The sequence below is a fragment of the Lichenostomus cassidix genome, chromosome 1 (assembly GCF_008360975.1).
Source record: "Lichenostomus cassidix isolate B80296 chromosome 1, HeHo_3.0, whole genome shotgun sequence".
NCBI classification, from domain to species: Eukaryota; Metazoa; Chordata; class Aves; order Passeriformes; family Meliphagidae; genus Lichenostomus; species Lichenostomus cassidix.
The window spans coordinates 945080-966843 of record NC_139479.1 but is presented as its reverse complement, the minus strand read 5'-3'; the positions used below and the strand labels follow the sequence as shown (position 1 = coordinate 966843).

The following is a 21764-nucleotide window of genomic DNA, read 5'->3' as shown; positions in this document are numbered from 1 at the left end:
CTACTCAAGGCAAGATTGTTCCATGTCTGTGGGTGCTCAAGAGATGGAATCTTGATTGTGCTGGAGCAAGTGGGGAAATTCCCAGCGGATTTGCTGTCAGTGGTTAAAGCAGATGTGACAGATGTGTCCATCCAGATGTGTCCATCCATACAGGTTGCTCTGTAACTGCTGGCACAGCCACCATGCCCCATGGCTAGGAGCACCTTGCTGACCCCAGCTGGGTCACTATTCCTCACAAAGCCCAGCAGTGAGCTGCAGCTGCTCTGGTTTGGCCCCTTGTGCCCATTTTGGGGGCTCAGTGTCTCCCCAAGGCTCTGTCTCCGCAGGGCCATGGCTGAGCGGGTGCTGGTGATCGGCAGCGGAGGCAGGGAGCACGCCCTGGCCTGGAAGTTGGCTCAGTCCCCCCAGGTGAAACATGTCTTTGTGGCTCCAGGAAATGCAGGGACTGCTGACAGTGGGAAAATCTCCAATTCAGGTAAAGAGGGGCAGTGAAATGCTGGGTGAAGCAATCAGAGCTGCAGCCACTCAGCCAAAGGCAGCAGGAGGTCCTGGTGCTCCTGGTGGACAAATCCACAGATGGTTGAAGGCACAGACTGTGGGTTTTGTTTCTGCCTTTCAGAGCTGCCTCCCAAAACCTCCTAAAACCTCCTGCTGTATCCATTCTTAGCCTTGCTCCTGGAGCTAGTGAGGCTCCTGTGAGCCTGCATTTCTACACCTCATCTCTTCCATTTTGTGACCAACTCCAGTGAAACTTCCCCCAGGAACAGAGAGCTCCAAGTTCTCAAATCTGGACAGAAACATCTCTGTGTCTGCCCAGGCTGCTCAGCTAAATGCAGCTGCATCATGCCCTGGCTTTCTGTGAATCTTTACTCAGATGTTGACATTGAGTTTCTATCCAAACTTCAGGTTTTATTTTTCAAAGTTGTTCTTGTTATGATAAGCAGCTTTTAAAAGTGTGTCTTGATTACTTGTGGCGAATCAAATTGATTTAATCAGTTAGCAGATGTGTATTAAAAACAAGTTGCAAGTCATTCCCTGTTCCTTTTGGACTCTGTTATTATTCCATTGATATTTCATTCCCCCCTTTGTGGGCTGTTTCATTATTTTAATCACAGGGAGAGGGGGAAAGGACATTCTCATCTCCTGTCTCTTCTTTACAGTCATCATTTCATTGTTTTTCCTTTTCAGCTGTGTTGGTGAGCAATCACACTATTGTTACCCAGTTCTGCAAAGATCATAACATTGGCCTTGTGCTAGTTGGCCCAGAAACTCTTCTGGCAGCTGGTAAGTTAATAAAATATTTAAATGAACTTAATTGAGAGGAAAATAGATACAAATAATAGAATAATACAATAAATTAACATAAAAGAACAATATAAAATAATAGAATTAGGTTGACAGAAAGAATCAGCACCTTGAATTCTGCTTTAAAAAGGGGGGTGAGAGTGTTTAGTCATGAACAGAGCTGGAGAGTCTTAAGGCTGCAGGCTGAGGCAGATCAGTGGATATTCTGAACCTTGTTTGAAGGCTCAGTGAATGATGTGGGACAAAGGAAAGTGACCCACAGGGATGGTGGGAAATCCCTATTGTCCCCAAGCTCAGTGTCCCCATAGGGATCCTGGGAATTTCCTATTGTCCCCAAGCTCAGTGTCCCCAGAGGGATGGTGGGAATTCCCTATTGTCCCAAGCTCAGTGTCCCCAGAGGGATGGTGGGAATGTTCATTTGTCCCAAGCTCTGTGTCTCCAGAGGGATGGTGGGAATTCCCTTTTATCCAAAGCTCAGTGGATGGTGGGAATGTCCTTTTGCCCAAAGCTTGGTGTCCCCAGAGGGATGGTGGGAATGTCCTATTGTCCCAAGCTCAGTGTCCCACAGGGATGGTGGGAATTCCCTTTTCTCCCAAGCTCAGTGTCCCACAGGCATGCTGGCAATTCCCTATTGTCCCCAAGCTCAGTGTCCCCACAGGGATGGTGGCAATTCCCTATTGTCCCCAAGCTCAGTGTCCCCAGAAAAAAGGTGGGAATGTCCTTTTGCCCAAAGCTTGGTGTCCCCAAAGGGATGGTGGGAATGTCCTTTTGCCCAAAGCTCAGTGTCCCATAGGGATGGTGGCAATTTCCTATTGTCCCCAAGCTCAGTGTCCCCAGAGGGATGGTGGGAATTCCTTTTTGTCCAAAGCTCGATGTCCCCAGAGGGATGGTGGGAATGTCCTCTTGCCCAAAGCTCAGTGTCCCCAGAGGGATGGTGGGAATGTCCTTTTGTCCCACGCTGGTGTCCCCAGGACCCCCAGACACGGTGTATATCTGTGCTGTTGTGTGCTCAGGCATGGCTGACGCCCTGCGGGCAGCAGGCCTTGGCTGCTTTGGCCCCAGTGCCAGGGCAGCCCAGCTGGCCTCCAGCAGCAGCAGCAGCAAAGCCTTCCTGGAGCGGCACAGCATCCCCACGGCACGCTGGAAAGCCTTCAGTGACCCTCAGCAGGCCTGCAGGTTCATCAGCAGGTAAATGTGCTGCCCTGGGGCTCCTCGGCCTACAGAGCTGCCTGGGCTTGCCTGGGGCTTTGGCAGCTTCTCAGCTGCTGCTCTGCTCCAGCAGAACTGAATTCAGCAGCTCTGGCAGCAGACAGGAGGTGGAGGTGCAGGTGAGGAGCTGCTGGAGCTGCTCTGCTCTGGAGCCAGGCTGGGAGAGCTGGGAATGTTCACCTGGAGAAGGGAAAACTCCAGGGAGAGCTCAGAGCCTAAAGGAGCTCCAGGAGAGCTGGAGAGGGACTGGGGACAAGGGCTGCAGGGACAGGACACAGGGAATGGCTGCAAAGTGCCAGAGGGCAGGGATGGATGGGATCTTGGGAATTAGGAATTGTTCCCTGGCAGGGTGGGGAGGCCCTGGGATGGAATTCCCAGAGAAGCTGTGGCTGCCCCTGGATCCCTGGCAGTGTCCAAGGCCAGGTTGGACATTGGGGCTTGGAGCAGCCTGGGACAGTGGAAGGTGTCCCTGCCATGGCAGGGGTGGCACTGGATGGGCTTTAAGGTCCCTTTCAACCCAAACCTTTTGTGATTCCCTGATTCTGTGGACTGCAGCAGGTTGATATTTCTGTTCTCAGATCCCAGCTCTTCTTCCCTTCCATCTGCTCCTTCAGGAAGCTTAGTGAGCCATTTCAAAGACAAAACTCGTAGTGGAGAAAAATATTTTAATTAATCTTTCTGTTAGTTAAGGGTTAAGAATAATTTCTAGCCAGACTGATACCAGCAAAATGCCCTCTGAGGATGATTTGGAAGGTTCTGGTCAAATACTCATAACTGAAGGAGAACAGTCTCATTTCTGTGCCTGTGGGTTGTGTTCCCAGACTTCTTATCTTCACTGCCAAGTGCTCCATTTTGAGATAAACTCGTGGCATTTGTGGGGTTGTTTTGGAATAAAACCAACCTTTCCACTGGTTTTGTTCTGTAACAATGAGCCTGTGTGGGTATAAATTGGGGGTGAATTTAAATATAAATATTTATTTAAATACAAATTTAACCTAACAGAATTCATAGTGTGGAAAGGAGAGTGAGGTGCTCTTTCAGGAAACAGGAAATTTGTGTGCAGAATCAGCCTTTCAAAAAGCATTTTATTTGGCTGCTCACAAGCCAGAGGGTGACTGGGTAAGTTAAAATACATGAATTAACATGGTGCTGCTTTGTTCTTTTTCTCACTTCTCGATTTAGTTTGTGTTTCAGAGTAAATAGGGAAATCCTGGAGGTGCAGTGTGATGAGGTTTAACAGATCTTTTATGTGCCAAGCCTGACTCAGCCTCACCCTCCCAACCCTGAGCAGAATTGCTGAGTGTTTCATGGCAAAATCAGCTGCAACCTGCTGGTGTCAAACTGTAAATCACCAAGGAGTTCATCTTTCCAAGATGACAGGAGTAAAAGGACAGCCTGGGAAGAACTGGGAGGTGATGTACACTGAGCTGGTGTCAGAACCAGCAGCAGAATTCCTGGATTTCTGCTGGAATCCATCACCTCCAGGACAGGATGGGCAAACAGGGAATGTGGTTTCCTGATCTTCAATCCCTTGGGGGAAAAAGGGAGACTGTGGGAGGCATTCAGAAGCAAACAATGATTTCCCTGACCCCAGCTCTGCTTTCCTTCAAGCACAGACTTCCCTGCACTAGTGGTGAGGGCAAAGACTCCATCAGCCAGGAGAGAAGTGACCATTGCAGCCAGCAAGGAGGAGGCCTGCAGAGCTGTCCAGGAGATGATGCAGGTGGATAAATCCTTCCTTCATCCCTGGCACTCCAAGCCTTGGTGTTCTGTGCTCTGGGAGTTTGTAATTCCAGCTACAGGAGGCAAGTGGTTTTGGGAGAAAGTTGTTTGTTGGACTCAGGAATTTCCCTGGGTCTCCTCAGGTTCCTCCTGTGTGCCCCAGGCAGAGCCTGGAGGTTTTGTGACTGAGCTCCAGCCTCGAGTCCCACTGCCCTGCCCCTCCAAATTGTTATTTTTCCTTGTCTCCCACGCTTGGCAAGGAAATATTTCAGTGCTGCTTCCTTGTGTCCAAATGAAATTCCTTTGGCTTTCCCCACTGGCATCCAAGCAAGCTGGGATTCTCACATATATTGTTTTTTCAGTTAAAGGAGAATGAAGAGAGGGTTTAGGTAGTGCAGTCGTGTTTGCTAACTGGGGATTTGTTTTGTTTTGTTTTGTTTTTTATAGGACAGAATGTTTGGAGAGATGGTTGTTATCGAAGAACTGCTTCAAGGGGAAGAACTTTCTGTATGTGATTGATGGTGTGCTGTTGTGCTTTTACTCTTTGGCATTATTGCTGTGCTCCTGCAGACACACCCACCTTTATTGTTTCAAATTTCACTGGGTTTTTTTTTGTTTTCCTTTTTTTTTGGTTGGTTGGTTGTCTGTTTGTTTTGTTTTGTTGTTGTTGTTATTGTTGCACTTTGAGAAATATGAATTTATTGCATATATGTAACATGCAATCTAAGCCCTGTGTCATGCTAATGAAGGCATGTTGTCAGTAGATTTTTATTCTACATTAACAATGACATTGCATTTATAGTGGTTATTTTAGGGGGAAATTATTTTTGTTTTCCCTAAAGGGACCTAAAACATATTTGTATGGATTTTGCATTGGTAATTCTTATTACATCAATAACTTTTTTCTAATATTCAGTGTCTCTTTTAGACTATTCAGATGCCAGAGGACAGGGATGTGTGTGTGTGACTGACAGGTCAAACTCTGATTCATCCCAAGGGAATTGAAATGAGAGCCACCATTTCTCTTGGTTCCTTAAACCTGAGAAAGAAACAATGAATCCTTCAGGGCTTGTAGCAGAAGAAATGGATCTTACTGGATTCTGAGAAATTCTATACTAAGAGGGTGGGGAAGCCCAGAGAAGCTGTGGCTGCCCCTGGATCCCTGGCAGTGTCCAGGGCCAGGTTGGACATTGGGGCTTGGAGCAGCCTGGGACAGTGGAAGGTGTCCCTGCCATGGCTGGGGTGGCACTGGGTGGGATTTAAGGTCCTTTCCAGTCTGGGATTCTGCAATTCCAATTTCCCAGCAGAACTGAGTGTCAGCCTGTGCCCAGCAGTGCTGTCCCTTGGGCCAGGCTGCTGAGGCTGCTGTGGCTGCTGTGGCTGTTGTGGCCACTGTCCCCACTGTGACCATTTCTGACCCTGTCTGTCCCCACAGTGCTCCTGTTTCACTGATGGTGTCACCGTGGCCCCCATGCCCCCAGCTCAGCCCCACAAGCGGCTGCAGGATGGTGACCAAGGTCCCAGCACAGCAGGGATGGGAGCCTATTGCCCTGTGCCTCAGGTACACCCTGCTCCTGCCCAGCTCTGCTTCCCACCCTCCTGGAGAGCATTCCAGGCCCCAAACCTTCACAGGCACTCTTTGGGGTTTCATCAGCCACTGTTCTGGGGAGCAACCTCTGCCATTATTCCTCAGCTTGGTGTTTCTATGCTCCCATTAGCATCATGCCAAAAATCCCTGCAGAATTCTCTAGATCCTCAGCTTGGTGTTTCTCTGCTCCCATTAGCATCATGCCAAAAATCCCTGCAGAATTCCCTGTGTGCCTGGGATCTTTGTGCCCTGAGCATTACCTAGCTGTTCCTGTTGCTCTAAATAAGCTGCTCCAACATGTTATCAGGGTGGGTTTCTCCAAGGACAGAACCCTCTGACTGTGCTCAGCCCAGTTTCCAGTCCCAGACCTCCTGAAGAATCACCCAAAGCACCTCAGGAGGCAGAGGAGTGGGATTTCCATCCTGCAGGCAGCAGCCCCAGGGAAGGAGCAGGGCTTGGGATGGGACAGCAGCACACAGCTCAGGGTCTCCTCAGCCCAGTCCTTCCAGCAGGCCAGCAGATGCCATCCCTGCCTCAGGGACTTTGATGTGCTTGGCAGGTTCCAGAGGCTCTTCTGGAGCACATCAGGGTTGCAATCCTCCAGCACATTGTGGACAGCATGAGACAAGAAGGAGCAGCCTATGTAGGTGAGTGAAAACCAGGGGGAAGCCCCTGTGCAGGTCAGTTCCACTGTCAGGGGCTGCTTCTGAATTCCAAATGCTATTTCTTTTTTAAAAACCAGCAGCAGCAGCTCATTTTTCACACAGTGTGGAGCCTCACTCATTGGGTTCACAGCTGTTTGTTCGGGAGAAAACTTTGGTCTTTTCTCCCTAAAGCCCAATGATTTTATTAAATATTTTTAATTAAGACAGGTTTATTTGCAGTTCAGGGCATAACAAATACTTCAGTCCTGCTGTACTGCTCACTCCTATGCACAGCAATATCCATTTTCTTCAGCTCTTTATCCAGAGGCTATTTTGGAAAAGGCAGGTGGTGCCCAGAGGTGTCACTTAATGCCAAGGGCTGCTGTGGCACTGAGAGATCTCAGACCTCTGAAGAGTTGGGCTTTCCCAGCTACATCTTTAGTTTCTGCTTTTTGGGGCCTTTTTTTACAGTTCCTGAGTAAGAGTGGAGTGGGAGTTGAGTAGGAATGGAGTGGGAGTTGAGTAGGAATGGAGTTGGGAGTTGAGTAGGAATTGAATTGGGTGCAGATGCCAGAGAATCTTTGCTTTGTGGGGTTTCAGATGTGCTGCCAGGTTCCCCAGGTGGCTGCTTGTCACTTTTGGTGATATTGAGGAACTCTTAGGATTTGAATCTAAGTGTTTGCAGAACCCTCACTCCTAACTCGTTCTGATTTGCACAAATGAATCCCACACTCCAAAATTCTCTGTTCCATTTGAAGCAGTTCTTGAAAGAAAGAAAGAAAGAAAGAAATGTTGAAGTTCCTTTTCTTGGCTGTGCTCTTTGTGTCCAGGTGTGCTGCAGGCAGGTTTGATGCTGACCCAAGAGGGGGTGAAGGTTTTAAGTTTTAAATGCCAGTTTGGGGATCCCCAGTGTCAGGTGAGTGGAACACACTGGAAAATTAAAGATGCTCCATTCTTTTACCTGTTCTTGTCGTAGTTAATTTCTAGGGAAAGATCTGAGTGTGAACATCTTAGACAATATCTGAAGGAACTTGAAATTTTGGCTCATGAGCTCCTGTGAATTATTAGGGAAAAGCTTTAAGTTCAAACACTGTTCCTCAAATTTATTTTTTTTTCTGAATAGAAGCAGAATGGGAAGGGTCTAAATTCATTTTCCTTCTACATAAGCTCATACCTTGTGTTTCTAAGTTTATAACTGGTGACAAAAAATGCCACAAATTGAATGCTCACCCAGAGTTCCCAAATCTACTGGCTTGGCACGTACAGATTTTATTCCCTAAGGTGAATTTCAGCAAGCCAGCAAAATAAAAATTAACTTCCATCCCTGTGAAAACTTTCTACAGGTAATTCTCCCTCTGCTGAAAAGTGATTTTTATGAAGTGATTCAAGCAGCAATTGATGGCAAACTCTGCAGCTGCATGCCAGCCTGGTGGGAGAGCAGAGCTGCTGTCTGTGTGGTCATGGCCAGCCCAGGATACCCAGGGGACTCTGAGAAAGGCATGGAGGTGACAGGTAACTCTGGGAGGCTGTTAATTATTTAATTACAGCCTAGTCCTTCCATGGGTTTGGATTTCCCTCTGCTCCCAGAGGGCTGGACAGCTTCCCTGGATCCCCTCAAGCCTGCCTTGCCCTTGGGGAAGGAATGTTCACTAAAATCTCTCACCTGCAGAGCTCAATCTGCTCCCAGCTGCTGCTGCTGAGGCCAGGAGGTGCTGGGGAAGATGGAATTGTGTCATCCTGGAATAACTGTGCCCTGGGGAAGATGGAATTGTGTCATCCTGGAATAACTGTGCCCTAGGGAAAAGGGAATTCTGCCATCCTGGAATTACTGTGCCCTGGGGAAGGATGGAATTCTGCCATCCTGGAATTACTGTGCCCTGGGGAAGGATGGAATTCTGCCTTCCTGGAATTACTGTGACACTCAATATTCACACAGATAGTCAATAATCATTTAGATATTGTATACAGCTCTTCTGTATTCATCTAGGTATTCAATATTAACTTAGATACTAGACACAGACCCTCAATATTCACACAGATAATAAATAGTCATTTAGATATTGAATACTGATATAGGTATTCAGTGTTAATTTAGATATTAGGTATAGACATTCAATATTCACACAGATAGTCAATAGTCATTTAGATATTCATCATAGATATTCTGTATTCATACAGGTATTCAGTATTAACTTAGATATTAGATATATACATTCACTCTTCACACTGATAGTCAATAGTCATTTAGATATTCACCACAGATATTCAATATTAACTTAGATGTTAGAGACACTCAGTATTCACACAGATAATCAATAGTCATTTAGATATTCTATATAGATATTCAATATTCGTATAGATATTAGTTATAGATTTTCAATAATCATTTAGATATTAGATGTAGATGTTCTATACACATATATTTGGTATAGATATTCAATATTCATTTGGATATTAGATATAGATATTCAATATTCATATGGATATTTTATACAAATATTCAGTATTCATATATATTAGCAATAGATATTCAATATTCATATGGACACTTTATACAGATATTCAACATTCATATATATATTTGATAAATATACATATATTCATATACATATTTGATAGAGATGTTCAATATTCCCATAGGAATTCAATATCCATATAGATATTAGATATAGATATTCAAGATTCATACAGGCATTCAATATTCCTTTCCTCTGTCCCAGTACTCCTGGCATTCATATGATTTTCATACCTTTAGGATATGGTGACCCCCTGCTCATTAACCACAAAACAGACTGTCAAAGCAATGGAATTCAATCCATTCTTTTATTTCCATCCTCCACTTCAGAGTTTCCTGGGGTTGATTGGTTTTTATTCTCTTTTCCACATTGAATCCCACCTTTTCAGACAAGGCTCTCAGGGATGCAGGGTGGGATTGCTGGGTGTCTGTGCAGGGCCAGCAGTTGGACTGGGTGATCCTGGTGTGTCCTTCCAGCTCAGCATATTCTGGGATTCTCTGACTTTCACAGCTCGACAAACTTTTTATTCTGCAGCATTCCTTAAAGCACAATGCAAAGGGGATGGATTTCCATTGCAGCAGGGCCAGGGGGAAGAATATCTCAGACCCATAATGAGGAGAAAACTCTGCTTGGTTTTCATTATTCCAGGTGATGGCAGCAGATCCTCCTCTTCCCTTTTCCTCCCCTACAAATAGGAATATAAAATAACCCCAAAACCCTGAACCATTTTGCTTCCCTGCATCAGAGCAGCACCTGTGAGTGCTTGAGGAGCACCAGGAGTTGTAGGGAATTGTGTGGAGTGGGCAGGATGGAAGAGTGAGCAGTGCTGAGGTAACATCAGCATTGATGGCTTCATGTCAGGGACAGGGGAGAATCCAGGCAGGACATGGCTGTGGATTGTGATTTCCTGCAGGAAAGCTCTCACAAATGATTCACAGTTCTCATGGAGAGCACAGCTTCGCTGGGTAGGGTAGAGACATGTCCTGTGGTGGTTCCTGGATCCCTCACTTGGGTTGGGGTGCCCCAGATGTTGGCATGTAGGAGAGAGTGCAGAGGAGGCAGCAGGATGAGCAGAGGGATGGAGCAGCTCTGCTGGGAGGAAAGGCTGGCAGAGCTGGGATTGTTCAGCCTGGAGAGGAGAAGCTTTGGGGTGACCTCATTGTGGCCTTTTGGTGCCTGAAGGAGCTGCAGGAAACATGGAGAGAGACAATTGCCAAGGGCTGCAGGGACAGGACACAGGGAATGGCTGCAAAGTGCCAGAGGGCAGGGAGAGATGGGAGATTGGGAATTAGGAATTGTTCCCTGGCAGGGTGGGGAGGTCCTGGGATGGAATTCCCAGAGAAGCTGTGGCTGCCCCTGGATCCCTGGCAGTGTCCAAGGCCAGGCTGGACATTGGGGCTTGGAGCAGCCTGGGACAGTGGAAGGTGTCCCTGCCATGGCTGGGGTGGCACTGGATGGGATTTAATGTCCCTTCCAGCCCAAACCAGTCTGGGATTCTACACTGCTTTCCTGGATTGCTCAGAAGACATTCCAGGGCTCAGTGCAGAGGGATGCCCTTCACTGGTGATGCTGTTTCTCAGAAGAAAGCAAAGGTGAAAACTTCTGTTGTTCTCCCTTGACTGAATAAAGGACTTCAATCTTCAGTGTTTTGTCCCCAGAAGGGAAGGGAGCTGGGAAAGGTGTGGAAAACACATCCTGGGACGAGCAGTGAGGGAGCTGGGAAAGGAGCTCAGTGTGGAGCAGAGGAGGCTCAGAGGGATCTCATTGCTCTGCAAAACTCTGATAGGAGGGGCAGTGGAAGGACAAGAGGAAATGGTCTCAAATTCCTCCGGGAGAGGTTCAGATTGAAGAATCAATTTTTCCCTCCCAGAGTGGTGGGGCCTTGGAATGAGCTGCCCAGGGAGGTTTGCAGTCCCTGTCTCTGGCAGTGTTCAGGAGGAGTCTGGATGTGGCCCTTGGGGACATGCTTTGGGTGATGCTGCTGCTGGGGTGGCACTGGGTGATCCTGAAGGGCTCTTCCCACCTGCATTCTGTGATTCTATCAACAGAGAATGTGATTCAAAATCCTCAGAGCATCCCTTTGTTTTTGCAGGGCTGCCGCAAGCCGAGCAGCTGGGGCTGCAGGTGTTCCACGGGGGCACAGTGCTCAAGGATGGCAGGGTGGTGACCAGTGGTGGCAGAGTCCTGTCCATTACTGCGGTCAAGCAGGACCTGATGGAAGCCCTGGCAGAAGCCAACAGGGCTGTGGCCACCATCCACTTCCCGGGGGCCACCTTCAGGAGGGACATCGGGCAGCGCGGCCTGCGGCTGCTCCGACAGCCCCTGTGTGTGAGCCCAGATGTTCCCTGCTGCCCCTCACATCTGGCCCAGCTCTGATGGGCCCTGCAGAAAGTGTCCCTGCTGCTGACAGCATGTCCTTCCCTCTCCCCAGGGCCCTGATGTACAAGGACAGACACGTGGCATCAGTGACCAGGGACCTTTGGAGCCATCTGCCACACACGTCAGCCCTGAGAGGCACCAGGGCAGGTAGGACTGGGCAGAATCTAGGAATTCCCTCAGTCTATTGGTTCTTGTTCCCCAGGGAGGTGGGCAATCCACTTCATGGTGTTGAAACTGAGCTTGGGAAGCTGGGCTGGGATCAGCACAACCACAGAAAATTCATTTCTTTCTTGTCACTCCTCTTATGATGAATTAACAAATGTCTGCCTGGCCATGGAGGTGACTGTGCTTCTTCAAGGTGCAAAATGGAGAAGAATAGAATAGAAATAACAGAAATTAATCAATAAAATAATAGTACTAAAAGCCCTGGAGCAAAGGAGGCTCAGGGGAACCTTGTGGCTCTGCACAGCTGCTGCCAGGAGGGGACAGCCGGGGGGTCAGGCTGTGCTCCAGGGAACAGGGACAGCAGGAGAGGGAACAGCCTCAGGCTGGGCCAGGGGAGGCTCAGCTTGGCCAGCAGCAGGAATTTCTGCATGGAAAGGGTGCTCAGGCCTTGGCAGGAGCTGCCCAGGGAGGTTTGCAGTCCCCATCCCTGCAGGTGTCCCAGGAAGGCCTGGCTGTGGCACTCAGTGCTCTGGGCTGGGGACAAGGTGGCCATTGGGCACAGCTGGGACTGCATGGGCTGGGAGGGCTTTGCCAGCCTCAGGGATTCTGGGATTCTGTGGCAATTTGCAGTTCTTGTCTTGGTGAGAGTTTTGGGTCTTTATCCCCCATCAATCCCATCCTGGCCATGTTTGTGCTCAGCAGGAGGAGGCTTTGCTGCTTTCTTTGACCTGAAGGCATCTGGCTATGCTGATCCCATCCTGGTGTCTCAGACCAAGGGCCTTGGAGCCAAACTGCAGGTGAGTGGCAGCAAAGCCCATGTCACCTGCCAGGGCTGGTTCAGTGTCACCCAGTGCCACCCTCTGCACTGAGCCCTGCAGACACACCTGAGTGCACTGGAATGGGCACCTCATCTATGGAAATGGTCACTTAATGGTCACTTGAGCAAGGTGTGGACATATTGCATTGAGAATGGGGATATTTTGTGATTAAATGATAATAAACCAAGAGTTTAGCTGAACACTTGGGACGCTAAGAACCAGAATTTTTGCTGTAAAATTGCATTGGCTTTGAGAAAGATCCCTTTGGAGCACAGGGAGGTGCTGAGATGGGAAGTGGCAGACTCAGCCTAACAAATTTTCAAATTTTGTGTGGAGAGGGAGCACAGGTAATGCCCAAATGAAAATTTCTGGGTTGCTATAGCCGAAATTTGAACTAATATTAAAAAAAGCAAAATAGATTTTTCTTTCTTTTTTTTCCTGCAAGAAAATGAGCTGTTTCCTCTTGGTTTAAACTATATCATGCACAAGGTTCTGTCCTGCATGAAAGTCCTGCAGTGATTCCTTTCAGAGAAAAGAAGGTTTTCTGCTGATTTCACTGATTAAATTCTGTGTGAGTTTTGCCTGTTTCTCGTTCCCCCCATGTTTTGCAGGTTGCCCAGGTCTGTAAGAGACACGACACCGTGGGGCAGGACCTGGTGGCCCTGTGTGTCAATGACCTCCTGGCTCAGGGAGCTGAGCCCCTCTTCTTCCTCAGCCACTTGGCCTGTGGCAAACTCGATGCTGAAGTGATGGAAACAATCAAAGAAGGAATAGCTGAGGCTTGCAGGAGTGCAGGGTGTGCTTTCCTGGGTATGGACACCCCTCTCCTCTGGGATTTGAGGGTTCTGAGGGTGAATATAGCACTAGAGGGATGGACTTGGAAGGCAGAGGCAGAATGTGGCACTGGAATTGTTGTTTTCTGTTTGGTGGAAAAAAGGAGTTGAGAATTTGGGCTTAAATTCTTCCTTGTCTGTAACATGGGATGGCACAGAGAGATGGGGTTTATTGTGTGTGCATTTGGGTCCTTCTTCTTTCTATATCCCTGAACTAAGGAGAACAGAACTGGAAGCCTCATGTTCTTCAAATGTTAAAGTTTTCCTTCCCTCTCCCACACTCAGTCCTGGCAGGGAGGTGCCACAGGAGTACAAGAAATAATAATGATAAAAACGCTGCTTCTTTCATGAAGCTTTGTTTTGTTGGAGGCTTGGGCTGAAGTAAGAAAGCAAGAAGGATTTTAAAAAGATATCTGAATGTTCTTCTTAGGCTGCTCATCCCTGCAGCTCTCCTGGGTGTGCTGCTTGTTTTAAGAGGTGCCAGGAATTTAAAATGGTTTTTCCTGATGGCTTTGAGCTGAGGGAGGGCAGAGATGGATGGGATATTGGGAAGGAATGGTTCCCTGGCAGGGTAGGGAGGCCCTGGGATGGAATTCCCAGAGAAGCTGTGGCTGCCCCTGGATCCCTGGCAGTGTCCAAGGCCAGGTTGGACATTGGGGCTTGGAGCAGCCTGGGACAGTGGAAGGTGTCCCTGCCGTGGCTGGGGTGGCACTGGGTGAGGTCCCATCCATCCCAAACCAGTCTGGAATTCTGTCACTCTGCAATGAGCACAAAGGCTGACCAGGAGGTGCTGACCCCTCTCTCCTGCAGGCGGGGAGGTGACAGCAGTGGCAGCTCCGTGTCCCCCGGGGCACTGTGACCTGGCCGGCTTCGCGGTGGGAGCGGTGGAGAGAGGCCAGAGGCTGCTGGGGCTGCCGAGAGCCGAGGAGGGCGATGTGCTGCTGGGGCTGAGCTCCCCGGGCATCCCCGGCCGCGGCTTCGGCGTGGTGCGGAACATCCTGCTCACCTCCTCGCTGCGCTGCTCCTCGCCGGCGCCGGGCAGCTGCGGCCATGGCACTCTGGGTGGGTGTCCTTGTCCCCGAGGGGGTGGCACGGCCAGGGGCTGCCCAGGCTGTCCCCATCGGGGTGGGTTATCAGCTTGGGCTCGGTGGCCACTGCTCTGCAGAGTGGGCAGCAGCTCTGCCTGCTTCCCACTGCAAGGGCTGGGGGAGAACCTGCCATGGGAAGCATTCCAAAAACCAGCCTGTGACCCCTGAGACAAACTGATTGGATTCAGCCTGGAGAAGGGAAGGCTCTGGGAGACCTTAGAGACACTTCCAGGGCCTGAAGGGGCTTATAGAGAGGAAGGAGAAGGACTGAGATGGACAGAGAGTGACAGGGCAAGGGGGAATGGTTTGGGATATTGGGAAGGAATTGTTCCCTGGCAGGGTGGGGAGGCCCTGGGATGGAATTCCCAGAGAAGCTGTGGCTGCCCCTGGATCCCTGGCTTGGAGCAGCCTGGGACAGTGCAAGGTGTCCCTGGATGGGCTGTAAGGTCCCTCCCTCCCAAAGCCGTGATTTTATGATTCTAAACCTCTCTTGCCATTTTAAACAGAAGGACTGAGCTGGCACTGCTGTTTGCAGGAGATGTTTTGCTGACGCCAGGGAAGATGTTCAGCCCAGCTCTGCTGCCTGTCCTGCGCTCAGGACACGTGAAGGGCTTTGCCCCCACAGCCGAGGGGCTGCTGGGGGGAATCTCCAGGCTGCTGCCCGAGCACCTCAGTGCCACCCTGGGTAAGTTCTGAGCTGTTCCTGTGGGACAAAGCTCAGGCTCAGCACAGCCTTGACCTTTCAGCCTCAGCTGCACAATCCTCAGGAACGTCTTGGCAGAGCTGGAGGCTGAACGATCCCACGTGGGTGATTTTCCAAGGAGGTCCCAAAACCTCCCAAAACCATTCCTATTCCAAGCCATGAGCACCACAGTTTTGTTGGAGAAGGGAAATTCCAGAGGAGTTTCTGGGCAGCACATCTTTAGGATAAAAGGTGTTGGAGAACATTGTGTGTTCCTCAGGACCTCTCTCCATATTAAACATTTGGCCCGAACTGTGAGGCTTGGTGAGAGAATTAATTTGCACTATTTGCTCCACACACACACATTTAATGCCATGTTTTGGTAGCTTCCCCACAACATCTGACATTGGCAAAGCAGAACTTTTTTGATTAAGCCAAAATTTGGCATAGAATTCAAAAATTGAAAATAGCAAAGAAAACTGTGTTCATGTGAGTTTAAAAACACAGTGGGGATGTGGAGGGGGAAGGAAAGCATCTGAGTGTTGGACTGTATTTCTCCAGAATGAAATTGGAAAGGAAAGAAGGAAATGTCCAAGGCCAGGTTGGACACTGGGGCTTGGAGCAGCCTGGGACAGTGGAAGGTGTCCCTGCCATGGCAGAGGATGGGTTGAGATGGGCTTTAAGGTCCTTCCAACCCAAACCATTCAGCTTGGCCAGCAGCAGGAATTTCTGCATGGAAAGGGTGCTCAGGCCTTGGCAGGAGCTGCCCAGGGAGGTTTGCAGTCCCCATCCCTGCAGGTGTCCCAGGAAGGCCTGGCTGTGGCACTCAGTGCTCTGGGCTGGGGACAAGGTGGCCATTGGGCACAGCTGGGACTGCATGGGCTGGGAGGGCTTTGCCAGCCTCAGGGATTTTGGGATTCAGGGATAGCAAGAACTGGTTTCTATCAGTTCTTGTAACACACCACACTCATTGCAGATAACAATTAATAAGAAACATTTTAATCACACACAAATTTCAATCCTTTCCAGACGCTCTCAGCTGGAAGATCCCTGAAATCTTTTGCTGGCTCTACAAGGAGGGGAACCTGTCTGCAGAGGAGATGGCTCAGACCTTTCCTTGTGGGATCGGGGCTGTCTTGGTGGTGCAGAAGGACCTGGCTCAGCATGTTCTCCAGGACATCCAGAGGCAGCAGGAGGCCTGGCTGATTGGGAAGGTGGTTGCCCCTTGTCACACAGGTGAGCAAGTGTCCTCCTTGTGGCACTGGACAAGGAACAAGGTGTCCTCCTTGTGGCACTGAACAAACCCCCTGTTCCAAAGCTGGTGTTGTTCACACCATTTCCCTGTTGTTTCACTGGGCTGGAGGTTACTGGACACGTCCACATCTCCATTTCAGTGAGAAATTAATGAGAAGTGAGCTCTTGTTTCAGAGTAACAATAACTGCATAACCTCCTCCCCCTCCCTGAGGCTTCAGGAAATCCCAAACATGAGTGGATATTTTACCACACTCATGGAAACCAACTCCCCTCGTGTCCAGCCCCTTTCCAGCTCACCCAGATCCATGGAGAGGTTCAGGATTTGTCACTCTGGTCACTCTGAATCCTGGTGTGTCACTGAGTGACATCCAGCAGGACGTGAGCCCAAACCCCTCTGGAAACCCAGATTTTGGCAGCCCAAATGTCACCTCAGCTCCATCAGCATCGGTTTTGGTATCATTTTGCTACATGAGAGGTATAAAAGATGGGACTGATCCTTGAGAAGGCCATGCTTGGCCCTTTGTGAACAACTCTTTGAGCAGCTAACACCAGAGAGCAGCACAACTCCTGGGATTTTGCTTTTTCAATCCCTGAATCCCTTTGGAGCTCCACCAGTGCCAGCATCAATTCGCTGCTGATACAATTTCTTGAAAAGATATTGTACCAGCAGTGTTGAAAAGAAATTGTCATTGATTTTGAATAAATGACACAAAGTCAGTTGAGAAGGAAAGGCAAAGTCTCACACTTTCCCCATGTGTTTGGAGCAGGATCTCACATTGAAGTGGAGAATCTTGCAGAGGCCCTGCAGCTGAGCAGCTCCAGGCAGCTGCTGAGTGACATCCCTGCTGACAGGCAGCCCCAGCCCAGGAAGAGAAAGGTGAAAGTGGCTGTTCTTGTCTCTGGAACAGGTGAGCTGTCCCTTGTCCTGGCACAGAGAGGGGCTGCAGTCAGGGGTACCCACCTTGCCTTTCTGCTAGTGCCATCTGCAGACCCTTCAAACTGCAGGCTTGCACTGTGCCTGCAAGTCAAGCAGTTGTGTTGCACTGCTGAAAAACAGAGCTTTAGCAGTGCCCCCACCCTTTAGCAATTCCCTGTTTGGGAACAAGCAGATCTGTGTCGGAGCAGCCCCTCCAGGGCCAGGGGTGCTCATCTGTCCCCCCAACCTCTGCTCTCTCCCCTCTGCTGGAGGCACGACCCTGTCTGCACTCATCAGCTCTGCCAGGGAGCCGGGCAGCTGCGCCCAGCTGGTCCTGGTCATCTCCAACAAATCCGGGGCACAGGAGCTACGGAGCGCAGCCCGGGCTGGGATTGCCACCAGGGTAAGGACACACGTTCCCTTTTCCTTTCTCTGCCCTCTGCTGAGCCCGTGGCTGCTCAGGAAATGCTTGCTGAGCTCTGAGCTTTCACTTCAGTGGGAGGCTTTCCCCATGGATCCGTGGATGGAGCACAGAGCTGCTGAGCTGGAAGGAGAGGCAGAGCTGGGAGTTCTCCCTGGGCTCTGGGAGCTTTTCCCAGCTTGGCAGGGAGTGCTCCATCCCAGAGTTAGGGAGGGATGGAAATGAATGGTTTGGGTCTGAGATTGCAGCCCATGAGCCTTGAGATTTGGCTGAAATCAGTCCAACTTCAGGTTCTGCAAAGCACAGAAGTGTTGCCTCCAGGGTTTATCCCTCCTTAGAATCACAGAATCCACAAGGTTTGGGTTAGAAGGAACCAAAGCCCATCCAGCCCCACCCCAGCCATGGCAGGGACACCTTCCACTGTCCCAGGCTGCTCCAAGCCCCAATGTCCAACCTGGCCTTGGACACTGCCAGGGATCCAGGGGCAGCCACAGCTTCTCTGGGAATTCCATCCCAGGGCCTCCCCACCAGCTGCACTCTCCTTTCAAATCACAGAATGTCCTGGAATGAATCCAGTTAGTTTCCCTTTGCTGCCCAAGTTGCTGTACCCAAATCCCACTGAGTTGTTTCCTTGCTGTGGCTGTTGCTGTGTTCCCTGCTCCAGGTGATCGATCACAAGCTGTTCGGGAGTCGCTCGGAATTCGACAGCACCATCGACCAAGTGCTGCAGGAATTCTCCGTGGAGCTGATCTGTCTGTCAGGATTCATGAGGGTTCTGTCCACTCCTTTTCTCCGAAAGTGGAAAGGTAAGAAAGGACATGGAAAAGAGAAGCTGAAGCAGGGCTGGTTGGTTTCACCAGGGTTCTGCTGTCAGAGTTCTTGGACTGATAATATCTCACTTTTATTTTCAAAGGAAATTCAGTGCAAATTATCTCTTTTTTCTTCCCTTTTTTTTTTTCCTTTATTTTTCTCCTCTCACACTGATGCCCAGGGAAAATTCTGAATGCTTCTCCATCCCTTTTCCCACTCCCCAAGGCTGGCAGTGCCCCTCAGGAGCCCCTGGAAAGTGGATTACAAGTCACAGGCTGCACCGTGCATTTCGTGCTGGTGAGTGGCCTCGGGACTGGGACAGGAAAAGGGATTTGCTTTTTCCTTTTATTTCTGGAGGCAGAAACAGCCGGAGGGAACAGGAACGTGTGGGAACCTTGGGATTGTTACCAGGAAAAACCAGAAAGATTTGGGGCTGCTGGAGGTCCTGTCTTCTTCCCTTGCATTTTGGGGTGGCTTTTCCTTTTCTCCCCTCCCAAGTGGTGCCAGCTCCGATCTCCGCCCGCCGCGCCCCTGAGGGGCCGGAGCTGTCCCTCACGGAGGTGTCCCTCACGGAGGTGTCCCTCACGGAGCCCTCCCTCGCGGAGCTCTCTCCCGCGGAGCTCTCCCTCGCGGAGCTCTCTCCCGCGGAGCTCTCTCTCGCGGAGCTCTCTCCCGCGGAGCTCTCTCTCGCGGAGCTCTCTCCCGCGGAGCTCTCTCTCGCGGAGCTCTCCCTCGCAGAGCTGTCCCCTCCGCCCACCCCAGCCCTGCGCTCCATGCCCAGCGCCCCGAGCCTTGCCGAGGCGCTGTGCAGCCCCTCCAGAAGCTCCGCTGTCCCTCTGCAGGAGGAGCCTGGCGCCGGGGCCGCGATCCACCGGGAGCCGCTGCGGGCTGGGGAGGCGGAGGCCGCGCTGGCGGAGCGGCTGCAGGAGGCCGAGCTCAGGGCCTTCCCGCGGGCCCTGCAGCTCGTGGCCAGCGGGGCAGCGTGGCTCGGAGCGCACGGGAGAACCTGCTGGAGGCGGGAGAGCCAAAGGCTGAGCCCACAGGAGGAGCAGGGACACGGAGCGTCCTCTCCGTAGCCTCAGGAGCACCACGGGCTGTGGGCAGCTCCTTGAGGGGCTCAACTCGGCTCCTCTTCCCTCTTTTTCCTTCTTTTCCCTCCTCCCTCCTCCTCCCTCATCCTCCACGTGTTTCTCCTGGATGTCTCAGTATCCCAAGTTTCCATTCCCAGCCTTTTCCCCGAGCTCACAGCTTTTGTTACATCCCTTTAGAAAATTCATGGTGGGAGCCGGGATGGCTTTTCAGGTTTGGAATGCCTTCGTTCTGTTTTTTCACTTGTAAAGGAGAAATGTGTTACGAGGAGAGCGCTTGGGCTGTAAAACTGCTCTGGGGCTTGTGAGGGAAATTCGTTCTTCCCAGGGATCCATTACTTGCCCAGAGCAACCCCAAACAGGAGCTGCTGCTGCAGGAGTGGAAAACAAAGTCCTGGAGCTGCTGCAGAGAGCAGAGGAAACACAGAGCTGCTGCAGGGCTGGAGCCAGGCTGGGAGAGCTGGGGATGTTCACTGGGAGAGAAGGATCCAGGGAGAGCTCAGAGCTGCTGCCAGGGCATAAAGCAGCTCCAGAAGAGCTGGAGAGGGACTGGGGACAAGGGCTGGAGGGACAGGACACAGGGAATGGCTGCAAAGTGCCAGAGGGCAGGGAGAGATGGGATCTTGGGAATTAGGAATTGTTCCCTGGCAGGGTGGGGAGGCCCTGGGATGGAATTCCCAGAGAAGCTGTGGCTGCCCCTGGATCCCTGGCAGTGTCCAAGGCCAGGTTGGACATTGGGGCTTGGAGCAGCCTGGGACAGTGGAAGGTGTCCCTGCCATGGCTGGGGTGGCACTGGATGGGCTTTGCTCCCTCCCAACCCAAACCAGTCTGGGATTCTGTCTCTGCCAGAATTGTGACTTGGATGCAAGTACCAGATCAGGAAGAAACACAGGTGAGGAGCTGTTGGAACAAAATGGAAATGAAGCAGCCAGAGATGAATCTTCCAGAGGAGGAATCACTAACAGCCATTAGGTGCAGTGGGAGAAATACATTCCTGTTTTGGTTTTTTATGTTCCGTAAGGGCCCTGCTGGATTTCTTGCTCTTGGCTGTTTGGGAGCACCAATCACTTCCAGTTAAAAAGGCTACATTTTCCCTTTTTTTAAATGCATAGTAATTTTACCATAGCAGGTGGTGTTTCCATACTGAGGGAGGGGACAAATTCAGTTCCCTCCTGTAAAATGCCATTTCTGTGCAGAAATCTGGATTTGTCTCTTGCACTCTGACTGGAGCAAGGAATTTTTCAGGATCTGGGAGAAACAGGAAGAACTGTGCCCAGAAAGGTTATCAAATGTTGGGTATGGATAATTTTTACGATCAATACATGGCGTAGTTTGTGTTTGGTATGTTGTACTGTGAAGGAACTTCCTGTACTTGATTTGAACTGCTCGACTGAGTGTTCCAAAGTAACAAATAAAATGTTCAAAGAGGGTGCAGGTTGTGCAGGCTGTGGTGACAGTGGTGAGAGTTCATTGATTTATTTATTCTGTTTCCAGAGTAGGAATTGAAGCAAAGCCCAGCTTGCCAGGATAATTCTTTTTTTTGCCTTTGTAGAAATACAGAGATGAGAGACGGAGATGGGACCAGGGCTGGAGGGACAGGACACAGGGAATGGCTTCCCACTGCCAGAGGGCAGGGAGAGATGGGGTATTGGGAATTAGGAATTGTTCCCTGGCAGGGTGGGGAGGCCCTGGGATGGAATTCCCAGAGAAGCTGTGGCAAGGCCAGGGCTCTGCAGTCCAGCGGGAGTCCCAATGGGAAAATGTCAATGAGCTGTCCCAGGGGGGAACCAACAGTGACCAGGAGATGTCCTGTTGTGCTTCATCGCTGTCCCAAATGACAGAGGACATCAAGCTCTTGAGAGGGGACAGCAAGAGTGACCAGGAGCTGTCTGAAGTGCAAGATGACAGCGAGCCTCTTCCAGGGGACAGCACCAGTGATGAGGAGCTGTCCCCAGTGGAAAAGGCCATTGAGGTCATTTCCGGGGACAGCACCAGTGACCCAGAGCTGTCTGAAGTGGGAGAGGCCATTGATGTTGTTCCAGAGGACAGCATGAGTGACCAAGAGCTGTCCAAATTTGATGAGGCTATCAGGCGCTTCCCAGGGGATGGCACAAGTGATGAGGAACTGTCCCTGGAGAAAGACGACATTGAAGTCATTTCAGGGGACTGCACAAGTGACATGGAGCTGTCCCAGACTGAAAAGGCCATCGATGTCATGCCAGATGACAGCATGAGTGACACGGAGCTCTTCAGGCTCTTCCCAGGGGACAGCACAAGTGATGAGGAGCTGTCCCCAGTGGAGGATGCCATTGAGGTTATTCCAGG

At 50.4% G+C, this 21764-nt stretch overlaps 1 protein-coding gene across 1 annotated transcript; it reads left to right on the top strand.

Annotated features, from left to right (window-relative positions):
* Positions 1–302: 302 nt before the first annotated feature.
* On the top strand, positions 303–19868 carry LOC146444024 (trifunctional purine biosynthetic protein adenosine-3-like). Its single transcript, XM_085072840.1, has 21 exons — positions 303–475; positions 1189–1284; positions 2319–2493; positions 4126–4237; positions 4684–4743; positions 5672–5797; positions 6384–6471; positions 7299–7384; positions 7812–7980; positions 11077–11308; positions 11416–11510; positions 12228–12325; positions 12958–13156; positions 13990–14241; positions 14803–14952; positions 15979–16185; positions 16972–17112; positions 17393–17523; positions 18206–18347; positions 18533–18648; positions 19194–19868. The coding sequence occupies exons 1-21, from the start codon at positions 331–333 to the stop codon at positions 19425–19427; spliced, it is 3054 nt and encodes a 1017-aa protein (XP_084928966.1). The 5' UTR covers positions 303–330; the 3' UTR covers positions 19428–19868.
* The last annotated feature ends 1896 nt before the right edge of the window (positions 19869–21764 follow it).